Here is a 20,508-nt window from a genome sequence, read left to right as displayed (position 1 = left end):
CACTACTACAATAAACTAGTGTGAACTAGTTAACTGCACATACAACATAGCGTATGGGTAGGTCTTATAGGAGTACATGGGCTTCCAGAGTACCCTCAGCATATGCTGGGCTGAGGTTGGGTGAGCATCAGGAAGACTCCAACTCTCTAGATGTGTGTTGTAAACATGACAACATCATATTGCCACAGTCCAAACTAGGTAAAACATAGAAAAGATTTGGTAACTAATATTTTGAATCTAAGGTTTCTTTGCCTATATATTTTGAGGCTTAGCTTCATAAAAAGCACTATAATAAATATGAGGCAATGAAAGAAATTAAAAACCTAATCTCCACCTACAATCAGTTGACAATCTAGTTGAAACAATGAAAGAAAATCAATCCGGGTAATTCTGATACAAAATGGACTTTTTGTCAAAATGGTCTACATAATCTCAAGAGCTATCCATGGGGCGCCTGGGTGGATCCATCCACTAAGCCTGGGTGGCTTAGTTAAGTGTCTGCCTTTGACTCAGGCCATGGTCCTGGGATCGAGCCCCTTGTCAGGCTATCTGCTCAGTGGGGAGCCTGCTTCTCCTTCTCCCTCTGCCTGCTGCTTTGCGTGCTTGTGTCCTCTCTTTTGGTTTTCTGTCAAATAAATAAGTAAATAAGTAGATAGATAGATAGATGATAGATAGATAGATAGATAGATAGATAGATAGATAAAATCTTTAAGAAAAAAAAAGATCTATCCATAATGTATGGAATTTCACTGGGGTGTTGTTAGAAATAACAATAGCCTAGAAACAATTTAACCCTCAAACATTAAGAAACCAATTAAATAAGCCATGATACATCTATACATTTGGGAGCTATCCACTCTTTTAATCAAATAAGGTAAATCTCTATGCACTGCCTGTGGAAGTATTCCAAGAGCACTTTTTTTTTTAAGAAGAAAGAAGGCAGGGACAGAACAGTATGTATAGTATGCCCTCATTTCTAAGAAGAGAGACATATATTCATGATACATAAGTATGTTTATATATGCATATAAAATTTTCAGTGTGATACATAATTATCAAAATTTATTGCCTCTAATATGCATAACTGGCATCCAAAATCATAAGGACACTTCCTTTTTCATTACAGTTTTATATTTCTGTGCTGTTTGAACATGGTTGTAAAATGCTTTTTAAAAATGAAAATATTAAGTAACTATGGACTTATAAACATTTCCTTTTATTCTATACAGTAGAATCAGACAACCTTATTTCTTAAGAGAGTCTATTTTCTTCATTCTTCCTTCATATTAGAAGTAAAACAGTCCAGAATATGATATTTACATTGCCTTCGGTCTAAAATCAACAATATCTGTAAGTCTTTGATTCACACAATTTGACTCGGTGTACAAATGCTAAAAATGTAATGAATTGAGTGTGGATATAATCAGAAAGGCTAAGAAAAATCAGTGCATGTATCAACCACCAATGTAATTTCTGCCAGCCCTCTACTTTTGACTCCCTCCCTTTGCAGACCATAGAAAGAGCAAAACTAACTGGTTTCACTTTTATCCCTTTTGTTACTTCTCTTTCTATTGTGGATACATATAGGAGAAAGAAAGAAAAAAGAAGGAAGGTGGTAGAAAGGATTTAAAAAATCCCTATTTTTTTGGGCAGCCAAGGTGGTTCCAGTTTAGCGCTGCCTTCAGCCCAGGGCCTGATCCTGGAGACCTGGGGTCGAGTCCCACGTCGGTCCCTGCATGGAGCCTGCTTCTCTCTCTGCCTGTGTCTCTGACTCTGTGTGTGTCTCATGAATAAATAAATAAAATCTTTAAAAAAAATCTCTATTTTGGATATCATTCCTTGAGTGACATCTAAATTAAAAGTCTTGGATAATGGTGTTTTGAGCACTACAAATCTATAGATAATAGCCAAGCCTTCTCAGTTTTGGATTTTTAGGGCATCGGAACATTAAAATGTTAAAATGCTTTTTACTCTTTCTTCCTCTTCCTAATACACTAATATCCCATAAAGCATTTGATGATTCCTTAAAGAATAAGAGAAGACAAAGCTAGGCCATTATTTCACATATAAAGTTTCCTTTACTGGAGTAAATTTGTTATACAGATTTAAGCTTATCCCTTTTATTTATTCATTCTTACAAATGACATTTCATTGGCCATTATGTGACAGAAATTATCCAGGGCCTTGGGAAAAAGAAAAGAAAAAAAAAAAGATTAGTTCTGGAAAATTCTAAGAAGGAAGACATTCACCAAAAAAGTTAACTGCAGACCCACAAAAACAGAAGTAAGAACAAGGCATAGATATGATCGCAGAGCATGATTGTGGTCAGTGATGGCTGTTGGAGAAAACAGGTAGAAGAGACAGTTCAATTCATCCTGCTTTCTAATTACCAAAGTTTGGCATTAATGTTTGTCTCTCTTTATGCCCTTTGCAGGTATTTCGGTTAATAGACCTAAAGATGGAATGTCCTGGCCGGTGATCGTAGCAGCTCTACTCTCTTTCTGCGTAGCATTGTTTGGTCTTGGAGTGAGAAAATGGTGTCAATATCAGAAGGAAATGTGAGTATACTGAATCTGCAGGAACAGGGATACTTTTTCAGTACAAAATATGCACTCAGCACTTTAAATATCACTCCTATATGAAGTTCCTCTCACACGGAACTGTGGAAATGAGGCCCAGAGAAGCTCAGAGAAACTCCCCAGCTTGCCCAGGATCATCCAGCTGGGATGAGTTGCACAACTGACTCAGTGTCCCCCTCGATCTATTCAGTCTGTGACAGTCTGGAAGAAGTCAGTGGGCATGAAATGAGAACTGAGCCTTGCCTCACCTCAAACACTAAAACTGATTTTTCTTTTAATCTTCATTATTTTTTCATTTTCATGCATCTCTGAACTGCCTGGGCCCAGCTGGGCTCAGATGCTCAAGTGTGAAATTGAGTGAGAAAGGTAATTTTAAGAAACTCCAGCTGCTTTTCAGCAGAATGGGCTTTTACCATCCTTTTCCTTTTTCCCTAAGGACAGAAGAAAATAAACTGTGGGTTACCCCTCTTTTGTCTTATTAAAATATTTTCCAAAAATCTTTTCCCTCCACTCCACAATCTGAAATGGCATGTAAGATTAAGCTTCATTTTTCTGACTTGGCTATTTTGGATCCAGATTAGACCATGATCAGAGGAGATCCCTACAACACACAGATTCCTCTTCCACTTCTCTTACTGCTACCATCTAAGATGCCAGTGACCACTGTACAGTACCTTCTACTAAAAGTAACCTCAAAGACTCTATAACCATGTGAAGGGAGTATTTCATGGTGGAAAAAAAAAAACAAAACACTAAAGCAGTAGTCAGAAATCCTGGGCTCTTGTCCAAGGACTATACTTTGGCTACCATATGACCTTGAGGACTTCATAATTTCCCTGAAAAAAAAAAAAAAAAAAAATAATTTCCCTGAAAATACAGAAGTACAAATTTCTCAGAATTCTATCTAACTTTTGAAATATATTGTTGGCATCAAAGCATCAGAAAAACAGGTAATAAGCATTAGATATTTTTATTAAAATGAGAAAATGGAAATCTGAAATTTTGAATTGATTTTTTATCACTCTATTCAAATGTTTGTGTTATATAGAGATGAGAATCTCTCTCTCTCTCTCTCTCTCTCTCTCTCTCTCTCTCTGTGTGTGTGTGTGTGTGTGTGTGTATGTATGTGTGTGTCTTTCTCCATGTCCATGTCCATGTCCCTGATCATGTCCATCTTTCTGGAGAAATTAAGGTGCTATGGATTTACCAACAAAGGGTAGAGGTGTTTGAGTCAGGGATAGAAATCTGCTCACAGATGAATTTCCATGGCTTGATATCAACAGATCTGGAGCATTTGTACAGCTAAATCCCAAACTTACGTATATATCTGATGCACTTCAGACAAAGAGATGTGTTGTGCTAACATAGAACAGTACTGTAAGAATGTTCACTGATTCAAATGTAAGGGATTCCGGCATTAACCTTCCAGTAACAACCAATTCAAGGATTCAGAAGAGCTTTTCTTCCCACCTCAACCCTATCCTCACAGTATACAGTGAATGTGTGGGTGAAGGCTGGGGGTAAGGTTGGCAAAGAGATTATTTGAAAAGATTCACTCTTCAGTCCCAGAATTTAAAAATTTTGTCTCTGGGGGAGTGTGTTAACCCACATAAGAGAAACACTTCTATTAGGAGGCAGTTGCTATGGAGAGTATGGGTTCTGGTTAAAAGACCAGAGTTGCTGAAGACCTTGAGCCTCAGTATTATCTGTAGAATGGTGAATCCCATCCCTAGATACAAATTAAATAATGTTATGATAAAAATGCTTTGCAATCTATAAAATACCATAAAAATATTAATTAATGATATTATCATAACATGGCTAATGAGCAGAAGGAAAAATTCTGAGGGGACTGGTGGGCATGTCTCTTTCTCTGTTCCCTACTTTCCTATTTCCTTGAATCATTGCTTCACATTCTTAGCATTGAAAGAGTGATGTTTTGTTCCTAGCATGGAAAGACCCCCGCCTTTCAAGCCACCCCCACCTCCCGTCAAGTACACTTGCATTCAAGAGTCCATTGGAAGTGATTTGCCTTGTCATGAGTTGGAGACACTCTAGTCTCTCGAGACTTTGCTGACTAGAACTCTGCTAGAATCCTGTGAGAAGGTGGATATTGTGCTTTGTTAATATAATTGCCCTCTAGCCGAGCCTGTACTGCAGCTGCAATGGATGTCAGAAGAGAATGACCTGTTTCCCAGCAACTCAGCTTGTTTCATCTGCACATGCCTGAAACTGAGCAAGAATGAGAGGCAATGTCATGCACATACCCAATGCGATCTGTAAGAATTTTCTTGCTTATGCAAGAAGTGCAAATTAGACTGCTGTTATTAAAAAGTACTTGCAGTGTTTTTATTTTTCATTTTAGTTCTCTGACTGAGGTGACGACAATGGTTTCAAGCATATGTCCAAGCCAAATCCTCTTCTATTTGGGCATCTGCCAACATTCTAAACTATTTGCCAAAAGTATGATCATCTCTGAGGTTTGTTGCATTCCCTAGGAAAATTACAAAAAGAAGAAAATGTAAAGGCTCTATCAAGTGTTCCAAATAAGTGCAAGTAGTCTGTGTACTGAAAATATTTTGCTAATTTTCGCTGGAGGGAAAACCGAATACGAATACCTTGCAGAGGAACACCAATCCCAATCCTCTTTTTTTTCCCACCGTGTTCCACCCAGCATCCTGCCCCATGGGATGAGGATGGATCAAAGGGAAAACTAGCCAACAACCAAGTAGCCTAGTAGACATAGGTAACACTTCAGTGGCCTCTAAAATGATATGAGCTAAGAGTGGTCTTATCCTCAGCTTTACCTCTGGGTGTGTGTGCATTTGTGAGTGCATATGCATGGGTACATCAAATTACTACCAAGTTGTTACATGAATAAACAGGCACCCTAATCCCAATCCAACTCTTGTAATTCCTATTACTCTCTTTTTATCCGGGGACTCTCATGTTTTTATCTATCTTGAAATACGTACAGGCTCAAATCAGACTAGCATTGATGAATTAATCCTGCTCCTACCAATCTTTTATAAAATAGTTCAAACAGAATGTATAGGTAAATGGAGAAGAAACCTAGTTAGCCAGACCTGTTCTGTATTCAACCAGAGTTCCTGAGTGAATAAATTACTGATGCTCCTCATCCCTCTAAACCACCCAAACACCACTGCCCTAGGAAGGAGCAGCATATGTTGCTGTAGATATGATAGGCAAATGCTACATAGACTTTAGTCTCAAAAGGAACAATTAGTTCATTTGCAGTGTACTTATCCCTGACTGCATGTGAGAATAACCTGGAGAGGTTTTTGAGTTTTTCTGAACACCATGGCTGTCCCACCCCAGAATAATTAAATCAGAATCCTTGTGGAATGAGGCCCAGGCATCAACACTTCCAGGTGACTAGAGAGTTCAGCCAAAGTTGAGAACTGCTGAATCAGTGGAAGTCCCTCCTCATTAATCAGAATCTTGGTTAAGTACGTATTTCTTATGGTGACCAGCCCCCAATGTGTCCTTTATGATTATTTCTACTCATATAGTCCTCTCTGATACTGAATGCAACTGACTTGTATAGCTGACCAGGACTAGGGTAAGGCAAGCAAGATACTTAGGGTGTAAAATTTAAGGAGATATTCAAATTCAGGGCCATGCACTTGCACAATCTTGTAAGTAATTACCAGTTCCAGGCGCAGTATAACCAAGAAGATATGCAGAAGTGACTTCCAAGACTAGGTCGTAAAACACATTGTAGCTCCTGCCTTGATCTCTCTTTGATCACTCTCTCTGGAAGAAGCTGGTTGCCATTATGTGAAGACATGCAAGTAGCCCTATTGAGAGGTCTACCTGTCAAGGAACTGAAGCCTCCTGCTAACAGCAATTATCAACTAGCCAACCATATAAACGAGCCATCTTACAAGCATGTCCTCCAGCCCCCACTTAAGTCCACAGTTAACAGCAACACAGTTGATCTTTTGAGTGGGACCTCATGAAATCCAGACCACTCAGCTAATCTCTCCTGAATTCCTTGACCCACAGACACTGTGTGAGATAATAAATACTTATTATTTAACACCACTGTCTTTAGGTATAATATGTTACATGGTAATAGATAACTAATACAGCCCAATGAATGGAAAAATAAACTAATGTTTGCCTGCCTTAATTATCCTCAATTCCTCATTAATTCTAAAGAAGTAAATAAGACTGACTAACTAACTATATTATACTAGTATACTATATACTATATATATATATAGTATATAGTATATACTGGTTGCTTCGCATGTAATTATTTTTATTTAATACAATTTAATCACCAGTAACTTGTGTTCAGGTCCTCATGGCTTTATTTCACTGCTTCATTAGGAGACATGAATACAAGTAAAGGTATTAGGGTAAAAGTAGCAGAGATGCAGGATGTTGAGATTGGGATGGACAGTTCTACAGTATAACAAAAGTCCATATCATTTTTCAGTCTATTCTTTGACAGATGTCACATGGCGTTTTTATATCAGCTTCTCTTTGAATTGACCTGCTTTAGTCTTATTAAAAAGTTCTGTTTATTTGCAAATTCATCTCCAATGTGAATACAGTGAGCAGCAGCTGCTTACCCATGGAGGGATACTCATGCAGTGGTTCAGAGGGAATTTTTCACAAATCTACAAAATAAAGAGACTCTAGATGCTTTTCAGGCAGTGCTGTGATTTTGATCTCTCTCATTTGACTGAAATGACCATTTCTCCTGCACCTGAAAATTGTGTGTAAGTAAGTCCATAGAATCTGTCTTAACCCAGCAACTCCTCTCTCCAGAGGTGGATTTAGTTGTGTCCCATATAAGAAATAGCAACATTAGACCCTAATCCCCAAGGTTTCTGGATGTCTTCATCACCACCTTCATTTTCACTGAGAAGAAGCCAGGCATAAGAATTTTCATCACTTATTTTCAAAGCACAGTGTGTTAGATGACATTATTGTTCAGAAACATCCTCTTCCTTATCTACCTTCACCATAAGCATGCCTTGACTTTGAGCTTGGCCATGTTATTTGTTTTAGAAAGTGGAATATCATGGGTGTGACTAAGCCAAGGCTTGAAAGTTGCTCGTGTGATTGGACTTACTCTCGTTCTGTGCCATTACCATGAGAAGAACACTTTCAGGCTAACCTGCCAGCTTGAAGAAGATGAGACCCATAGAGCAGACCAGAACCACACCAAGCAGAGTCTAGACCAACCAATCTCCAGCCCACCTCAAAGGTGCATAAATTAAATATTGTTGTATGCCGAAATTGTGTAACCATTACACAGCATTGTTCAGTAATAGTTAACCTATGCAGTTAAGTCCAGAGGTAGGCATATTTTGGCTCATATGCAAGTGCCTAGAGTGAGAGAGAAAATGTGCCTTTATCAAAAATAGTAGCTTTTTTTTTTTTTTTGATTCAGCGTAAGTTTTAACTGAAGAACATATGGCTGGCTTGACCAAATTAACTTTGCATTATATATCTTTAAATCATAAAACATTTGGCCAGGATGGGCATTAGAAGTCCTATTCCAAAAAAGGAGTTAAGACACTCTGAATTTGATTTGCACATCACATAATTAGAAGTGATAGAGCCAAAATGATGGAAATCCAATCTTTGATTTCCAGTCCACAGAGTGATCAATCTCCATTATATCATAATATTTAATTGCTTTGGTGTCTCCTTCATTATAAATAAGAGGTATTTTCTGTGATTTGAAGTAAACATTGGGTTTTTTTTAATGCCCAAAATTGTCAACAGAAAACAAAGAAAAGTAGAAATAATTGACCCTTCAGGGTAGAGTAGCCAAGAAACTGTGAAAAAAAAAAAAAAAAAACTAAAAAACTAGAAAAGAAAAAAGAGTAATCAAGATCAGATGTTTAGAGAATCTAACCAAGGCCAGAGATAATGAAAAGAGCATTGCCTCAGAAGCTCTGAGCAAGTGAAGAGGTTCTTGAAGGCAGGCCTCTTGGCATGCTGAAAGGTTGGCTTTAGCTTGAACTTGAAGATCGAATGTGCAGAAATATAGAAATTCTGTTCTCTGAGGGCTGACATACATAGCCTGAGTTTCTGACAACAGCAACCAAAGATCGAATTTCCAGCAGAGATAGGTGAAATGGTGAGTGAAAATTACCACCATGTGAGAAAAAGACATTCACTGGCAGAAATGGATTGATGTTCCAAGGAGAAACACAAGATGAAAGTGGTGAGCACAGGGCATTTTATTTTGCATCTCCTGCAAAGGGGCTTCTTTCCTGGGTGCTGCAGCCAGGAAGGCATGACCAGAGAGAGTAGGATACTATGACCTTAGGCAAGATCATGGCCAGAGAATACTTGAAATTACTCTTAAACACTGTCCAGTGCTTCTGTGATGGGTCTGAACAAATTAACACAGGAATAAGAACACCACAGAATAGAATACAATTTTTCTCCCCAACCCACATCTCTCTAGTCTTCTAACTTCTGTTACATTCTTTGCCTGGTCTGCTCACTAAGATTCCTCATGTTTGCTCAAAGGCTCTGTAAGATTGTGATTATATGGTGATACACTGAGGAAAATAGAGGAGAAGGGTACCATATGGTACCAGACCCAAGATCACAATATAAAGAAGAGAATGTGGGGGCACCTGGGTGGCTCTGTCAGTTAATCATCTGCTTTCAGCTCAGGTCATAATCCCATGGTCCTGGAATCGAGCCTCAAGGTGGGCTCCCTGCTCAGTGGAGAGTCTGCTTCTCCCTCTCCCTTTGCCCTGTCCCCTCTTGTTCTCTCTCTCAAATAAATAAATAATCTTAAAGAGAGGAAACATGGATGGGGCTACATGCAGCAACCCTTGGTAAATGTCAGGTACATGTGGACATTAGCCCTGAGTTCCGTCAGAAAACTCCCCATTTACTGTCCAAAGAAGTCCTACCAACAAATAAAACTGATTACAGTAATAATGACATTTAGCTCTCACCAGAAAAATACTCAAAAGTGCTAGGAAGACAGAGCGGAGGGGATGGAAAACAGTGACACAAATTGTGAGGAGAGATTTGGTGGAGATCCTGATAACCTGGGGACCGTACAAGACTTAGCTTCTCTATCCTTCACTTCCTTTCATCAAGGCATAAGTATCTGTTCATGGTGAACAGGAAGAGGAAAAGGATTTGGAGAATTCTGTCTATGGTAGAGCTGCTTTTGCACCACTAGTTTGGAATCAGCATAATCCCATTCTTAGGAATGGAATAGGAACTATAGGTAGTTGGGTTGCATTGGATTTATCTTATACATAAAACTGTTGCACTGATCCAAAGGGACATGCTTTGACGTCTAATAGATCTGAATCTGGCATAATTGTAATAGGAATTGATTTTAATTTCTGTGGCTAGTTAATAGAAAAGTATGACGAGCACTGCTCCTGAGTACCTCTTTTGGATGGCCATTTAGAGTTCATAGTTTCCACACTCAAGAAACTGTAAAAATATCTAAGAGCCACACCCTCCATATCCTTAGTGAGTGTAGAGTTTAATGGGAGAGACAGACATTTAAACAAATAAAAGCATATGAAAAGTTTGTACAAAGAAGAGAAATGAATAAAAAAGAGGGTATCATTTCAGAGAGGGAGTGTAAGAAATATTTTCAAAAAGCTTCAGAGAGGAGGTCGTCAATAGAAACAAAGGCATTGAGACACAGTAACAGGGCTTGAAAACCTTATTAAGGATCATGCAGGGATCCCTGGGTGGCGCAGCGGTTTGGCGCCTGCCTTTGGCCCAGGGCGCGATCCTGGAGACCCGGGATCGAATCCCACGTCGGGCTCCCGGTGCATGGAGCCTGCTTCTCCCTCTGCCTGTGTGTCTCTGCCTCTCTCTCTCTCTCTCTCTCTCTCTCTCTCTCTCTCTGACTATCATAAATAAATAAAAATTAAAAAAAAAAGGATCATGCATACCAAGAATGCAAGAAGGGTTCAATAACATAAAATCTCCTAGTATAATTTACCATATAAATAGGGCTTAGGAGAAAAGAGAATGCAATTAATCTTAAAAGATGAAGATGCTGAAAAGGCCTTTGGCAAAATCCAGTGCCCATTCCTAATAAAAACGCTTGAGAAAATGGTATATTTCCTTAACAATATGTATATACATAATATGTGCATGCATACCTATATTTATATATAACTATATACGTATGTACGTACACTATTGTAGTGTACAGACATTATAAGTTGTTATATGTATACACGTACTATGGTACATATACATATACACATGTGCTATAATATATACTATAGTCATAGTACATCCATACTGTAACCATTACTATAAATGTAACTTTACAAATATATATGTTCAGAGACAATGAAAGCAAAGATGAATACATTTGACAGCTTAAAAATAAAGGCAGTTTGCATGACAAAAAAAACAAAGTCAAAGACAAATGATAAACGAGGTAAAAATGTTCACAACATATATTACAGATAAAGGCTGAGAAAGAACTTACAAATATTGAGGATAAATAAACCTTAAAAACCTATGGAAAATGGGTCAAAGACATGAACCAAGATTGATAAAGAAGATGTTAAAATAATTCTTAAATACTTCAAAAAAGTTCAGTCATTGATATTAAAAGAAATGCAAATTAAAACTTCACTAGGACATCATTTCTTCCTCATTCACTTGTGAAGAATTTCAAACCTTTGACAACATGCTCTGTTATCAAGGCTGTGGGGAAACAGGTACCCTCATACGTTGTTGAAAGGAATGCAAGATGGTGAAACCACTATGGAGAGGAATTTGACAATATCTAACAAAACTACATATTACATTATCTTTTGACTTAGGAGTTTCTCTTCAGGAATTTACCCTGAAGCTCTACCTCTAACAATATATGCACAAAGTTATTCTTGGCAGCATTATTTGTAATTGCCAAGGATTGAAAACCATCCAAATGTCCAAACACAGGAGGTTAGTTGAATAAACTATAGTAAATACACAAAATAAAGAATGGTGCAGCTGTCAAAATAGGAAAGAAGAAAATCTCCATTGACTGGTATAAAGTGATTTCCAGGAGATAGTATTAAGAATGATAAGCAAAGTACAAAGACTATATAATATGCTACCTGTCCGTAAGAAAGAAAGAAAAATTATAAACATGTAATTTATATAATTTGATGTCCGATCGTCTCTCATTCATGGCGTTAATTTTAATTGTGTATGTTGTATTGTAAGTATATACATTTACACATGCCTTTCTTTCCCAGATATGTCTTTTGAAAGGACCAAGGAGCAAAGATATTCCAGTAACAGTGAGCACACCTGGCACTCAGATCTTGCTCATTAACATAATTTCTTGCTGAAAGGAATCAGAACTTTTCAAAGAAATCTCTGATTAAAGGCAAAGAAGATATAGTGTGAGATGGAGTATTTTGTTATGTCAGAAAATAAGAACTCATTCCAAAAAAATGCTGGGATATGCCAGAGGATGCAAGAGTCGGCTTGAAGGGACTCCTACTGGCTAACCTTGGGATAATTTGAGCACCAATATAATTAAGCATACTAATGAATTAGAAACCATTGGGGGGGAAAAACCAGGAATTTATGAATCCTTACCAGAAATAGGTGATCAAAATATAGGTAAGGAAAGATGGAGAGAAAGGGGAAAAGGAAAGCAAGAGGAAGGAGAGGTGGGGGAGGAAAGATGGGATCAAGCTAGATTCATCAACAAATGCTAAATCAAGGAAGAAGTTTTTATGACAATTAGCATATTTTCATGGCCTCTGAGGGTCTTCCAGAAGTGTGCCTATTGGTTACAAGGGAGGGAAAAGAAACAGTGATTATGCAGTGGAGAACAGCAACTTGACCAAGTAAGTGATCAAAATTAACATCCCTAGTGAGGAATAGATGAACATTGTGCTCCTCTGGATGTGATACCCTAGGAAGGACACAAATCACTGATGCAGTATTAAGGCAGAGAAAAAATAAACTAAATCCATTCACAAAGTAACACTGAATAAATACAAAATACAGAATCCTTAAAAGATAAAGAAAGGCTCTAAAAATATTCCAGATTAAAGGAAGCTAAAAAGATGTGACAAGTAATTGCAATATCTAACTCCAGACTGGATCCTTGATTGGAGGGGAAGAAAAACTACAAAGAAAATATAGATAGGTGATAGATAGATAGACAGATGATGATGATAGATAGATATAGATAGATGATAGATAGATAGATAGATAGATAGATAGATAGATAGATAGATGATAGAGATATCTGACAAGTCAGATCTGACATTTATCAGATCAGCTGACAAAACCAGAATATGGACAGAAGACTAGATAAAAGTATTGATATCTCTGCTGTGGTTCTGTAAAAGAATATTCCTATTCTCAGTAAATACAAGTTGAATATTTAGGGGTAAATGGCCATGATGGATGTAAGTTACTTTCAGATGGTTGTGTGTGCGTGTATATATAATACACACATATACACACATGCACTATTACACACAGAGAGAAGCAATATATGAATCTAGATAAAAGGAATGTGGGGGGTCTGTTTTTATTTTTGCAATCATTTATAATGTTTGAAATTATTTCCAAAGAGAATTCTTTTAAGTGCTTAAGTGAGACCTTAATAATGCTTAATTTGACTCAAAACTCACCTATTTTCTTTTTCAAATGAGCCTATTTTTTTTTCAAACACTGCAGCCCTTAGAAGATATGACAAATGACAAAGATCTGTTCATTCCAGGGAGTTTTGTTTGACTACTCTCTGGGAGTTATTTAATCTGAAAGTTCAGGAGAAAATAAATGAGGATTCATCATGTAGGTTGGCTGTTTTTGTTTCATTTCTGGGTCTTATTCTGCCTAGGTACTGGCTGGGATCCATCAAAACTTCAATCAATTTTTCTTTCTTAAGGAAATGAATAGAGCCCTTTGATTTTCCCAGAACTCCAGGGCAAGCTTTTCCTCTCAACATTAAACCATTTCATATCAAAGGAGACTAAGTTATGTCACTCCAGATTTCACCCAAGAGAGAGACTACAGTTCTTCCTCAAACCCTGGGGCAGCGGTTTTTGTTGACACCCTCGTAGAAATTATGGAAACCGCTCATGGTTTCCCTCAGGCCCTGTCTCCAGATGTCACACTCAGGGCAGTAGCAGCCTGCAGCGAGCAGGTGCTGGAGGTAGAAGGCTCAACAATCACTAACCCTTCCCCTCCTACTGTGTCCATTACCCCAAATTTTCGATAAATGACCCACACGTGTTTGTTCAGTAAATACTTAATTTGAAGATACTCTCTATTTTACCGAGACCAAACTTTTTAGTGTATTGTCTTTGCTTTAGTGTAATGTTTAATCGAAAACTTGCAGATAAGGGCATGCAGGCCATGAACTCCTCTGTCGGACTTGAATGTCCTCAAGGGTGTCGGATAGCTTTGTACATATCAGCACCCTCCAGAGTGAGGGCCAGACCCTGGATGAGTTAGCAGTCACGTATCATGTGAGTGAATGACAGATGATGGCCAATGAGTGAATAGGAGAAAGAAAAATGTCTTGTGGAACAGAGAATTTAGCTGAGACAGGTGACAGTCTCTCACTCATCACGGTGACCTGAGATTTTTTTTTTTTTTACTTACTGGGTGTCACAGATTAATACACCCCCTTGACATCTGTGGTCTTCAAAATCTTACCTGGCAGGTCAGTCAAGTGAGGGTCTAGATCTTGGTGGTTTGGCAGGTGCCTTAGCCTGAACTTGCCTCTGCGTCAGTTTCAATATTTTACTCAGATTGGTAGAATCAGGCATGTATCCACAGGTACTGAGAGAAGGCCAGATCCTAGGAATCAGTGAAGACTAAAATAAGTAAACACCACAGAATGGTGAGGGGAAATCGAGAGATGTTGGTCAAAAGGTGCAAATGCCCAGTTGTAAAAGAAATAAGTTCTGGGGACCCAACGAACAGCATGGTGATGGTGACTATAGTTAACAATACTATGTTGTACACTTAGGAGTTGCTGAAAGAATAGATCTTAATTGTTCTCACCACAGCAACCCCAAAAATGTAACTATGTGAGGTGAAGGATGTGTTAACTAACCTTATTGTGGGAAACATTTCCCAATACATACATGTTAACAAATCATTACATCATATACCTTAAATTTACACAATGTTATGTGTCCGTTATATCTTAATAAAGCTGGGAAAGCAAAAAAGAACAGCAGTTAGCCAAGTGAGGAGCCATGGTCTGAAACTCTGAGAGCAAGAGCAGATCTCAACGGGTCCAAGAGTAGTCATGGGAATTCTATGCATGAAGTTTTTTCCTGATCAATCAAGAGCAGAGAGTTAAGTCTTGGATAGGAAGTCTTTGGCCCTCTACTCTCTTTAAGGAGATAGTCGTGTCTCTCATGGCAAAAAAAAAAAAAGTTTGGCCCATGTTCCATGTTCTCAACCCACTGCTGCCCCATGTTGCCTAAGGTTTGGAAAATAGACACTATTTCAAGTTTTGGCCTCAAAATCCACCTGTAGTCTTGTACTCTGCTGATCCAGGTTGGAGATTAAACCTACAGAGCTTTGCTATGTATAATTGGTTTCTTGGTGCATTTCTCTCAGACCTGAGACTTTCATATTATGGGATGAATGCCCGGGGAAATGGATGTATATGCCAAGAAGAACTCAAAGCCATGGGATAAACCTAGGACATCTAGGACATCAACTTTATTCAAGTTATATATGCATATATAACAAAATTTGAGTGGATTTGTAAAAAAACAAAGCATGCCACTTGAAGGAAATGCCATGATCAGTGGTTGCCATATGGGGCTCTGGGCAGTATGCATTTACTCTTCTTCATACTTGGGACATCTCAGGAGGAAAGACTGAAAAGTTCTGCCGTAGGATGGCACACACACCAGTCCTACCACTGTAAAGGTATTAGAAGCACAAAAGGTGACTCTCATCCAAGCCATTCAATGCCTCATTCTGAGAACTTCTAGTGTTCTCTGAGGCTCAGTTCCTGAGGTCCGAGCATCTCATCCTGGGTACTGATTTTAAAATATCAGGTCCATATTTATAGAAGACATTCCACTAGACCCAGTTCCGGCAAAAGAAGTCAAAGATTTAAGTAAGAAAAGGTAATAGAGAGGAGAAGAAGGAAAGACCTAACTATGAAAAGGTAAAATTAGTATCTACAGCTGGAAGCAGGGGAGAAAACAGAATATGGCTCGAGAGACCATAAAACTCATCTAGTCTAATCTTCTATCAAACGCTTCAACACCCTCTACCATATTACTATCTTCTTGTTGCCAAACTTGGCTTGGATATTTCCAATTGCAGGGACTCCGATCTTCCCCTATTTCATTCTGTTGCCTAACTCTTGACTCCTAGAACGTTCGCTTTTATACGTGGCTGAAACAAAGATGCATGGCATAAACTTTACTTTCTTTTTTACTTTCACTACTAAAAGGAAGTGGAAGCTGTGGGCACCAATAGATCGTTAAGACAAACTACAACTTCCTCCATGAAACAAGACGTGTGGCTGAGTTGGGCGGTTAGCTGCAGAAACTTCAACAGATCAGAATCCTCTGAAACCAAATCAGCAAACAGCCAAAGAACACACTAAAGGCTTTTGACCATAGCCTACCATTCAGAGAGAGTTGATAAGGGAAAGACACTAAAGTCTCATTATTCTTTATTTACACTAAAATGTATTACATTGGGGTTTTTTTTAATTGTTGGTTGAAGTCGATTTTTCAAACTTGTAATTTTAGTAATAAAGTTGGTAGAGAATGATAATATCTGCTCTCAGTTACTCTGATTTTTGTTCCATAGGTAACATGTCATCATGCTATTTCCAACTGATGCAACCCCAAGTGCAGTCAGGTCATTGAAAAGAATGCATTCTTTTTTAAGGTCCAATATGCTCAATGAATAGCGAATGTACAGAGGTCATTCTGATTGTGACTGAAGGTCAAGTGTTTCCTCACATACAGTAGTACACACAAGCTCCCCTCAGCTGATGTCATTCTCAAGTGCAGCGACCTTGGGGTGGGGCAAAGAAGGAGAGCAGTTGGTTTTCCTGCCAGTTAACCCCGGATTAAGCATCTTTGCCAAAATATTCTCCTCTAATTGCATAAATCTACACATGACGTGGATAAGAGTCCATTCTTCCTATCCTAACTTTTTTTGAAAGAGAATTGGTTCGACATTTCAAAGTCTTGATATAAATAAAGCATTTGGGACATTAAAATCCCCCTGGGAGCTTTTTTAACAGGCAGAATAAAAAGGTGTCACCCCCAGGGGATTTAATTCAGTAGGGTTGGAGTGTGACCAAGGAATCCAGCATTCCTAAATAAGCTCCCCAGTGGTCTTACTGGTGCTGGGCGTATGGTTTTCAGGGTAATTGAAACTGAAAGGAAATTTACTGTGTGCGTGAAGTGTGCCTTTAGTACCAGAAGGTGGCTCTATAACATATTAAATCAGGCATTTTTACCACTTGCTAACCAGCTGGGAAATAAAGGCCTCAGAGCCTTTATTTTCTCTGGATCACTTTTCTGGAAGGGAAGGATGGGAGGGGAGGTAAGAGAGGGATGGAAAGGGGAGCAGAAGAGGATGCGGGAATGTGGTGTGATAGAAGGAATAAAGGGATCTTAAACTCCTTTTACAATCATTAGCTGCTATTAGCTCCTCTCGAAGTTATTGTAGTGACGCTGTGTTGTTGATAAAGGGTATTTCCTTTGACGTATACTAAAAAAAATCCTGGATGTCCAATAAATATAAAAGACACAGAGGCTCTCGGGATCATCCTTGATACCAAGCTTTTAAACCTGAGAGAAACAACCTTCGGCCGGTCATTACTGCCATCCACTTTTGTGTCATCAACAGAAATCCCAGTCGTGGGCCAGAAACACCTGGTGGGCACATACCACCACTTCCTGTTTCAGCTCCTCTCTACCCCAGTTCCTCAAGGACGCTCACCTGGGTGTCAGCAGGGCATGGGCCACAAGGACATGGTGTCTGGCTCCAGCCCTACTCTACAACCTCACTGGCTCCCCAGAGCCTCATCCTGCCCTCGATGTCAGGAAAGTCTGAGCTGTACCAAGTAGTGTTCACAAGGCAATGCGCTCGGTTCCCTCCCTCTCCTTGCAGGCTCCTGAATGGCTCGAGCTGCTACGATGATGTCACTCTTCCTGGAGGTAATTGCTGCTGCTGTCATCATGTCCCCAACACCACCCACGTTGATGATATTTCTCCATCCTACTCTGATCCTTATCGCAGAATTTTTTGGCTTGACTTGGGGAAAGATGGTTGGGAATGGCTAGGGATAAACTCTGCTGATGTGAGACACAAAACAGAGCAGCCTACATCCCAGCTTTCGTGTACCTGGCTCCTCGTGTCAGTCTTTTGCCTCTCCCTTACCCCACACCCTCCAGCCAGGAGAAAAAAAAAAAATGTGCCTGTGGAACTCCAAGCATCCTATCACCTCATTCTCCTCTAGGCAATGTCCCCGGACCAAACAAAGTGCCTGGATTCTGATTCTCATTGAGATCTGTTCCTTTGCCACATAGGACACATCCTAGGAAGTAAGACAGCACAGAGGCTTGGATCTGGGGACCAGAGACAGCCCGAGCCGCCGTGTCATTAAGTCAATGTTTTTCCTCTGTGCTTCCTAGGGTGTCTTCAATTAAGTAAAATCCAAGCTATCTTGCCCCACCAACCAGACATGTCCAAATGGCAAGCTCTTTGGGGTGCTTGCTGGGACCCTCATTATTCATTTATGACACGATCCCAAAGAACATGAACCATCTCAGACACTTGTGAAATATAATGTAGCTTCCCAAAGATGGCAAAGCCCATAGTCACAGCTTCAGGAATTCAGTGAGGCCCTTGATCAAGTTATTGAGAAAAATTTCCAGAAAAGGAAACTAACTTTGTAGATATGCTCCTGGAAACAGATTTGGTTGTCTATGACAAGAAATGGCTGAACAATTTAATAAGACTTTCAAGTGACCAAAATAATAATAATAATAATAATAATAATAATAATAATAATAATAATAATTTCAGAGCTAGTCAGACCATCCACTAGGGCCCTAGAATTCTAGGTCTTGGAGGTGAGAAGTGGGGATGGAGAAGCAAGCAGCATAATTAAGAAAGTCCATGCATTTAGTGTCTGTGTGCCAGGGCTTCAACAAGCTTTCTCACTTTTTTCTTGTTTAAATAACTGATTTCAGTGATTTACTTGGAAGACTGTATTTCTCCAACCATTTTTCATGACATCAGACTTATCTTCCTAAAGACGATGTGAGTCATCTTACTCCTCAAAAACCTGCAATGGCCTGTTTTGTCTACAAGGGAAAAAAAATTTCAAACTTTTTAATCTACTTTGGTCATAAACAACCTTTACCGGGTTACTCAGCGGTAACATATGATGTTACCATTATGATTGTGCCACTGGCCCAATGAGCAACAGGCTTGGAGTCACAGCTCTGCCACTGACTAGCTATGAGATCTTAGAATTGTGTAGTCTCTAAGCTCTAGTGTCCTTTGTCAAACGGGGCTGGTGATCGTACCTACATGTCTCCATTATCCTTTCATTCCATGTGACATCACAGCATGTACTTCACATATTTCACTCTCTTTTCTCCTGAATTATACACTATCTGAGGTTCCTAAGATGCCAACTTTCACCTAACTTTTCCTCCATTCCTAGCACCTAGTGGAACGATTTGTACTTGAGAAGCACTCCATTCTGTTGTAATTATCACACTCCTTCTGTTAGTCCTCCAACCCTTCAGCAACGTTCATAGTGAAGCATGTAAGAAAATATTGCTTAGCCAAATCCTAAATATTACTTTTATTTTAAAATTATTCATCCTGGAATACCTGTGGCATAGTATAAAATTCCCACTGATAATTTGGTTTCCATTACATTACATGAGAGAAAAATTAATCTCTTATAGTTACAGATTCTTAGCTGAGATTCTCTCTCTCTCTCTCTCTCTCTCTCTCTCTCTCTCTTTTTTAAAGATTGTATTTATTTTAGAGAGGGAGAAAGAGAGAGTAAGCACACAGCAGGGGGAGGAGCAGAGGGAGAGGGAGAAGTAGACTCCGGGCTGAGTGCAGAGCCCAACATAGAGCTCTATCCCTGGACTCTTGAGATCAGGACCTGAGCCAAAATCAAGAGCAGGCTGCTTAAATGACTGAGCCACCCAGGGGCCCCTCTTAGCTGAGATTCTTAATATAAGTTTTTAATATAAGTTTTAATATAAGTGAAAATATTATTAAACCTTGGAGAAGAAAGAGAAAAAGCAATACAAGTTCCCACCTATCAAACATGAGTCTATTCTCTAAAACACTACTACCTACAAGTATGGTCTGAACCAGCATAGATGGAAATTTAGGAATATGGAATCTGGGTCCATCTCAGAATAATGTAATCAGACGGTGATGGATTTACACATTACCGTTAGAAAAACACTGCTGTAAGACACTACCTAGAACCCCGCAGAACATGTTTTACCAAGCATCTGTCTCCTTCTAAGAAACATTTATCGAGCACTTGCTATATGCCAAGTACTGTACTACATGTTGTGATTTCATCTCCAAGATTTCTTCCAGGACTGACTCAAGAATATACGAAGAGTGTTGCCTTCTTTTGAACTGTTTTCTTGGCAAAGTCAAGTAGTTGTGATCAAAGAAGTTGCCAGTTTCCTAGAGATACAAAACCTCTTATCTTAAGTGATTCCACTTATTTCTGTTTTTTCAGTTTTCACCCAGTGATGTCTCTAAGTCTAAAGTTTAAAGCTTTCTTTAAAAAAAGTTATTTATTGGAGGACAGAGGGGCAGAGGGAGAGAGAGAGTATCTTAAGCAGACTCTGGGCTGAACTTAGAGCACAAGTTGAAGCTCAGTCTCAGGACCTTGAGATCATGACCCCAAGAGTTGGAT

General features: G+C 39.0%; 1 protein-coding gene across 10 annotated transcripts in view; it reads left to right on the top strand.

Moving 5' to 3' along the window:
- CD96 (CD96 molecule) overlaps window positions 1-4,927 on the top strand; it is a 94,216-nt gene extending 89,289 nt beyond the window's left edge. For all 10 annotated transcript variants that reach the window (XM_077884649.1, XM_077884648.1, XM_077884645.1 and 7 more), the window contains 2 exons: window positions 2,435-2,558; window positions 4,529-4,927. In XM_077884649.1, the coding sequence (XP_077740775.1) occupies window positions 2,435-2,558; window positions 4,529-4,637 (233 nt within the window). In that variant the 3' untranslated portion in view covers window positions 4,638-4,927. The remainder of the gene's footprint in view (window positions 1-2,434; window positions 2,559-4,528) is intronic.
- Window positions 4,928-20,508: the final 15,581 nt, after the last annotated feature.

The sequence above is a fragment of the Canis aureus genome, chromosome 35 (assembly GCF_053574225.1).
Source record: "Canis aureus isolate CA01 chromosome 35, VMU_Caureus_v.1.0, whole genome shotgun sequence".
NCBI lineage: Eukaryota > Metazoa > Chordata > Mammalia > Carnivora > Canidae > Canis > Canis aureus.
The sequence above is the reverse complement of the archived record's forward strand: the minus strand, read 5'-3'. Positions and strand labels throughout refer to the sequence as shown.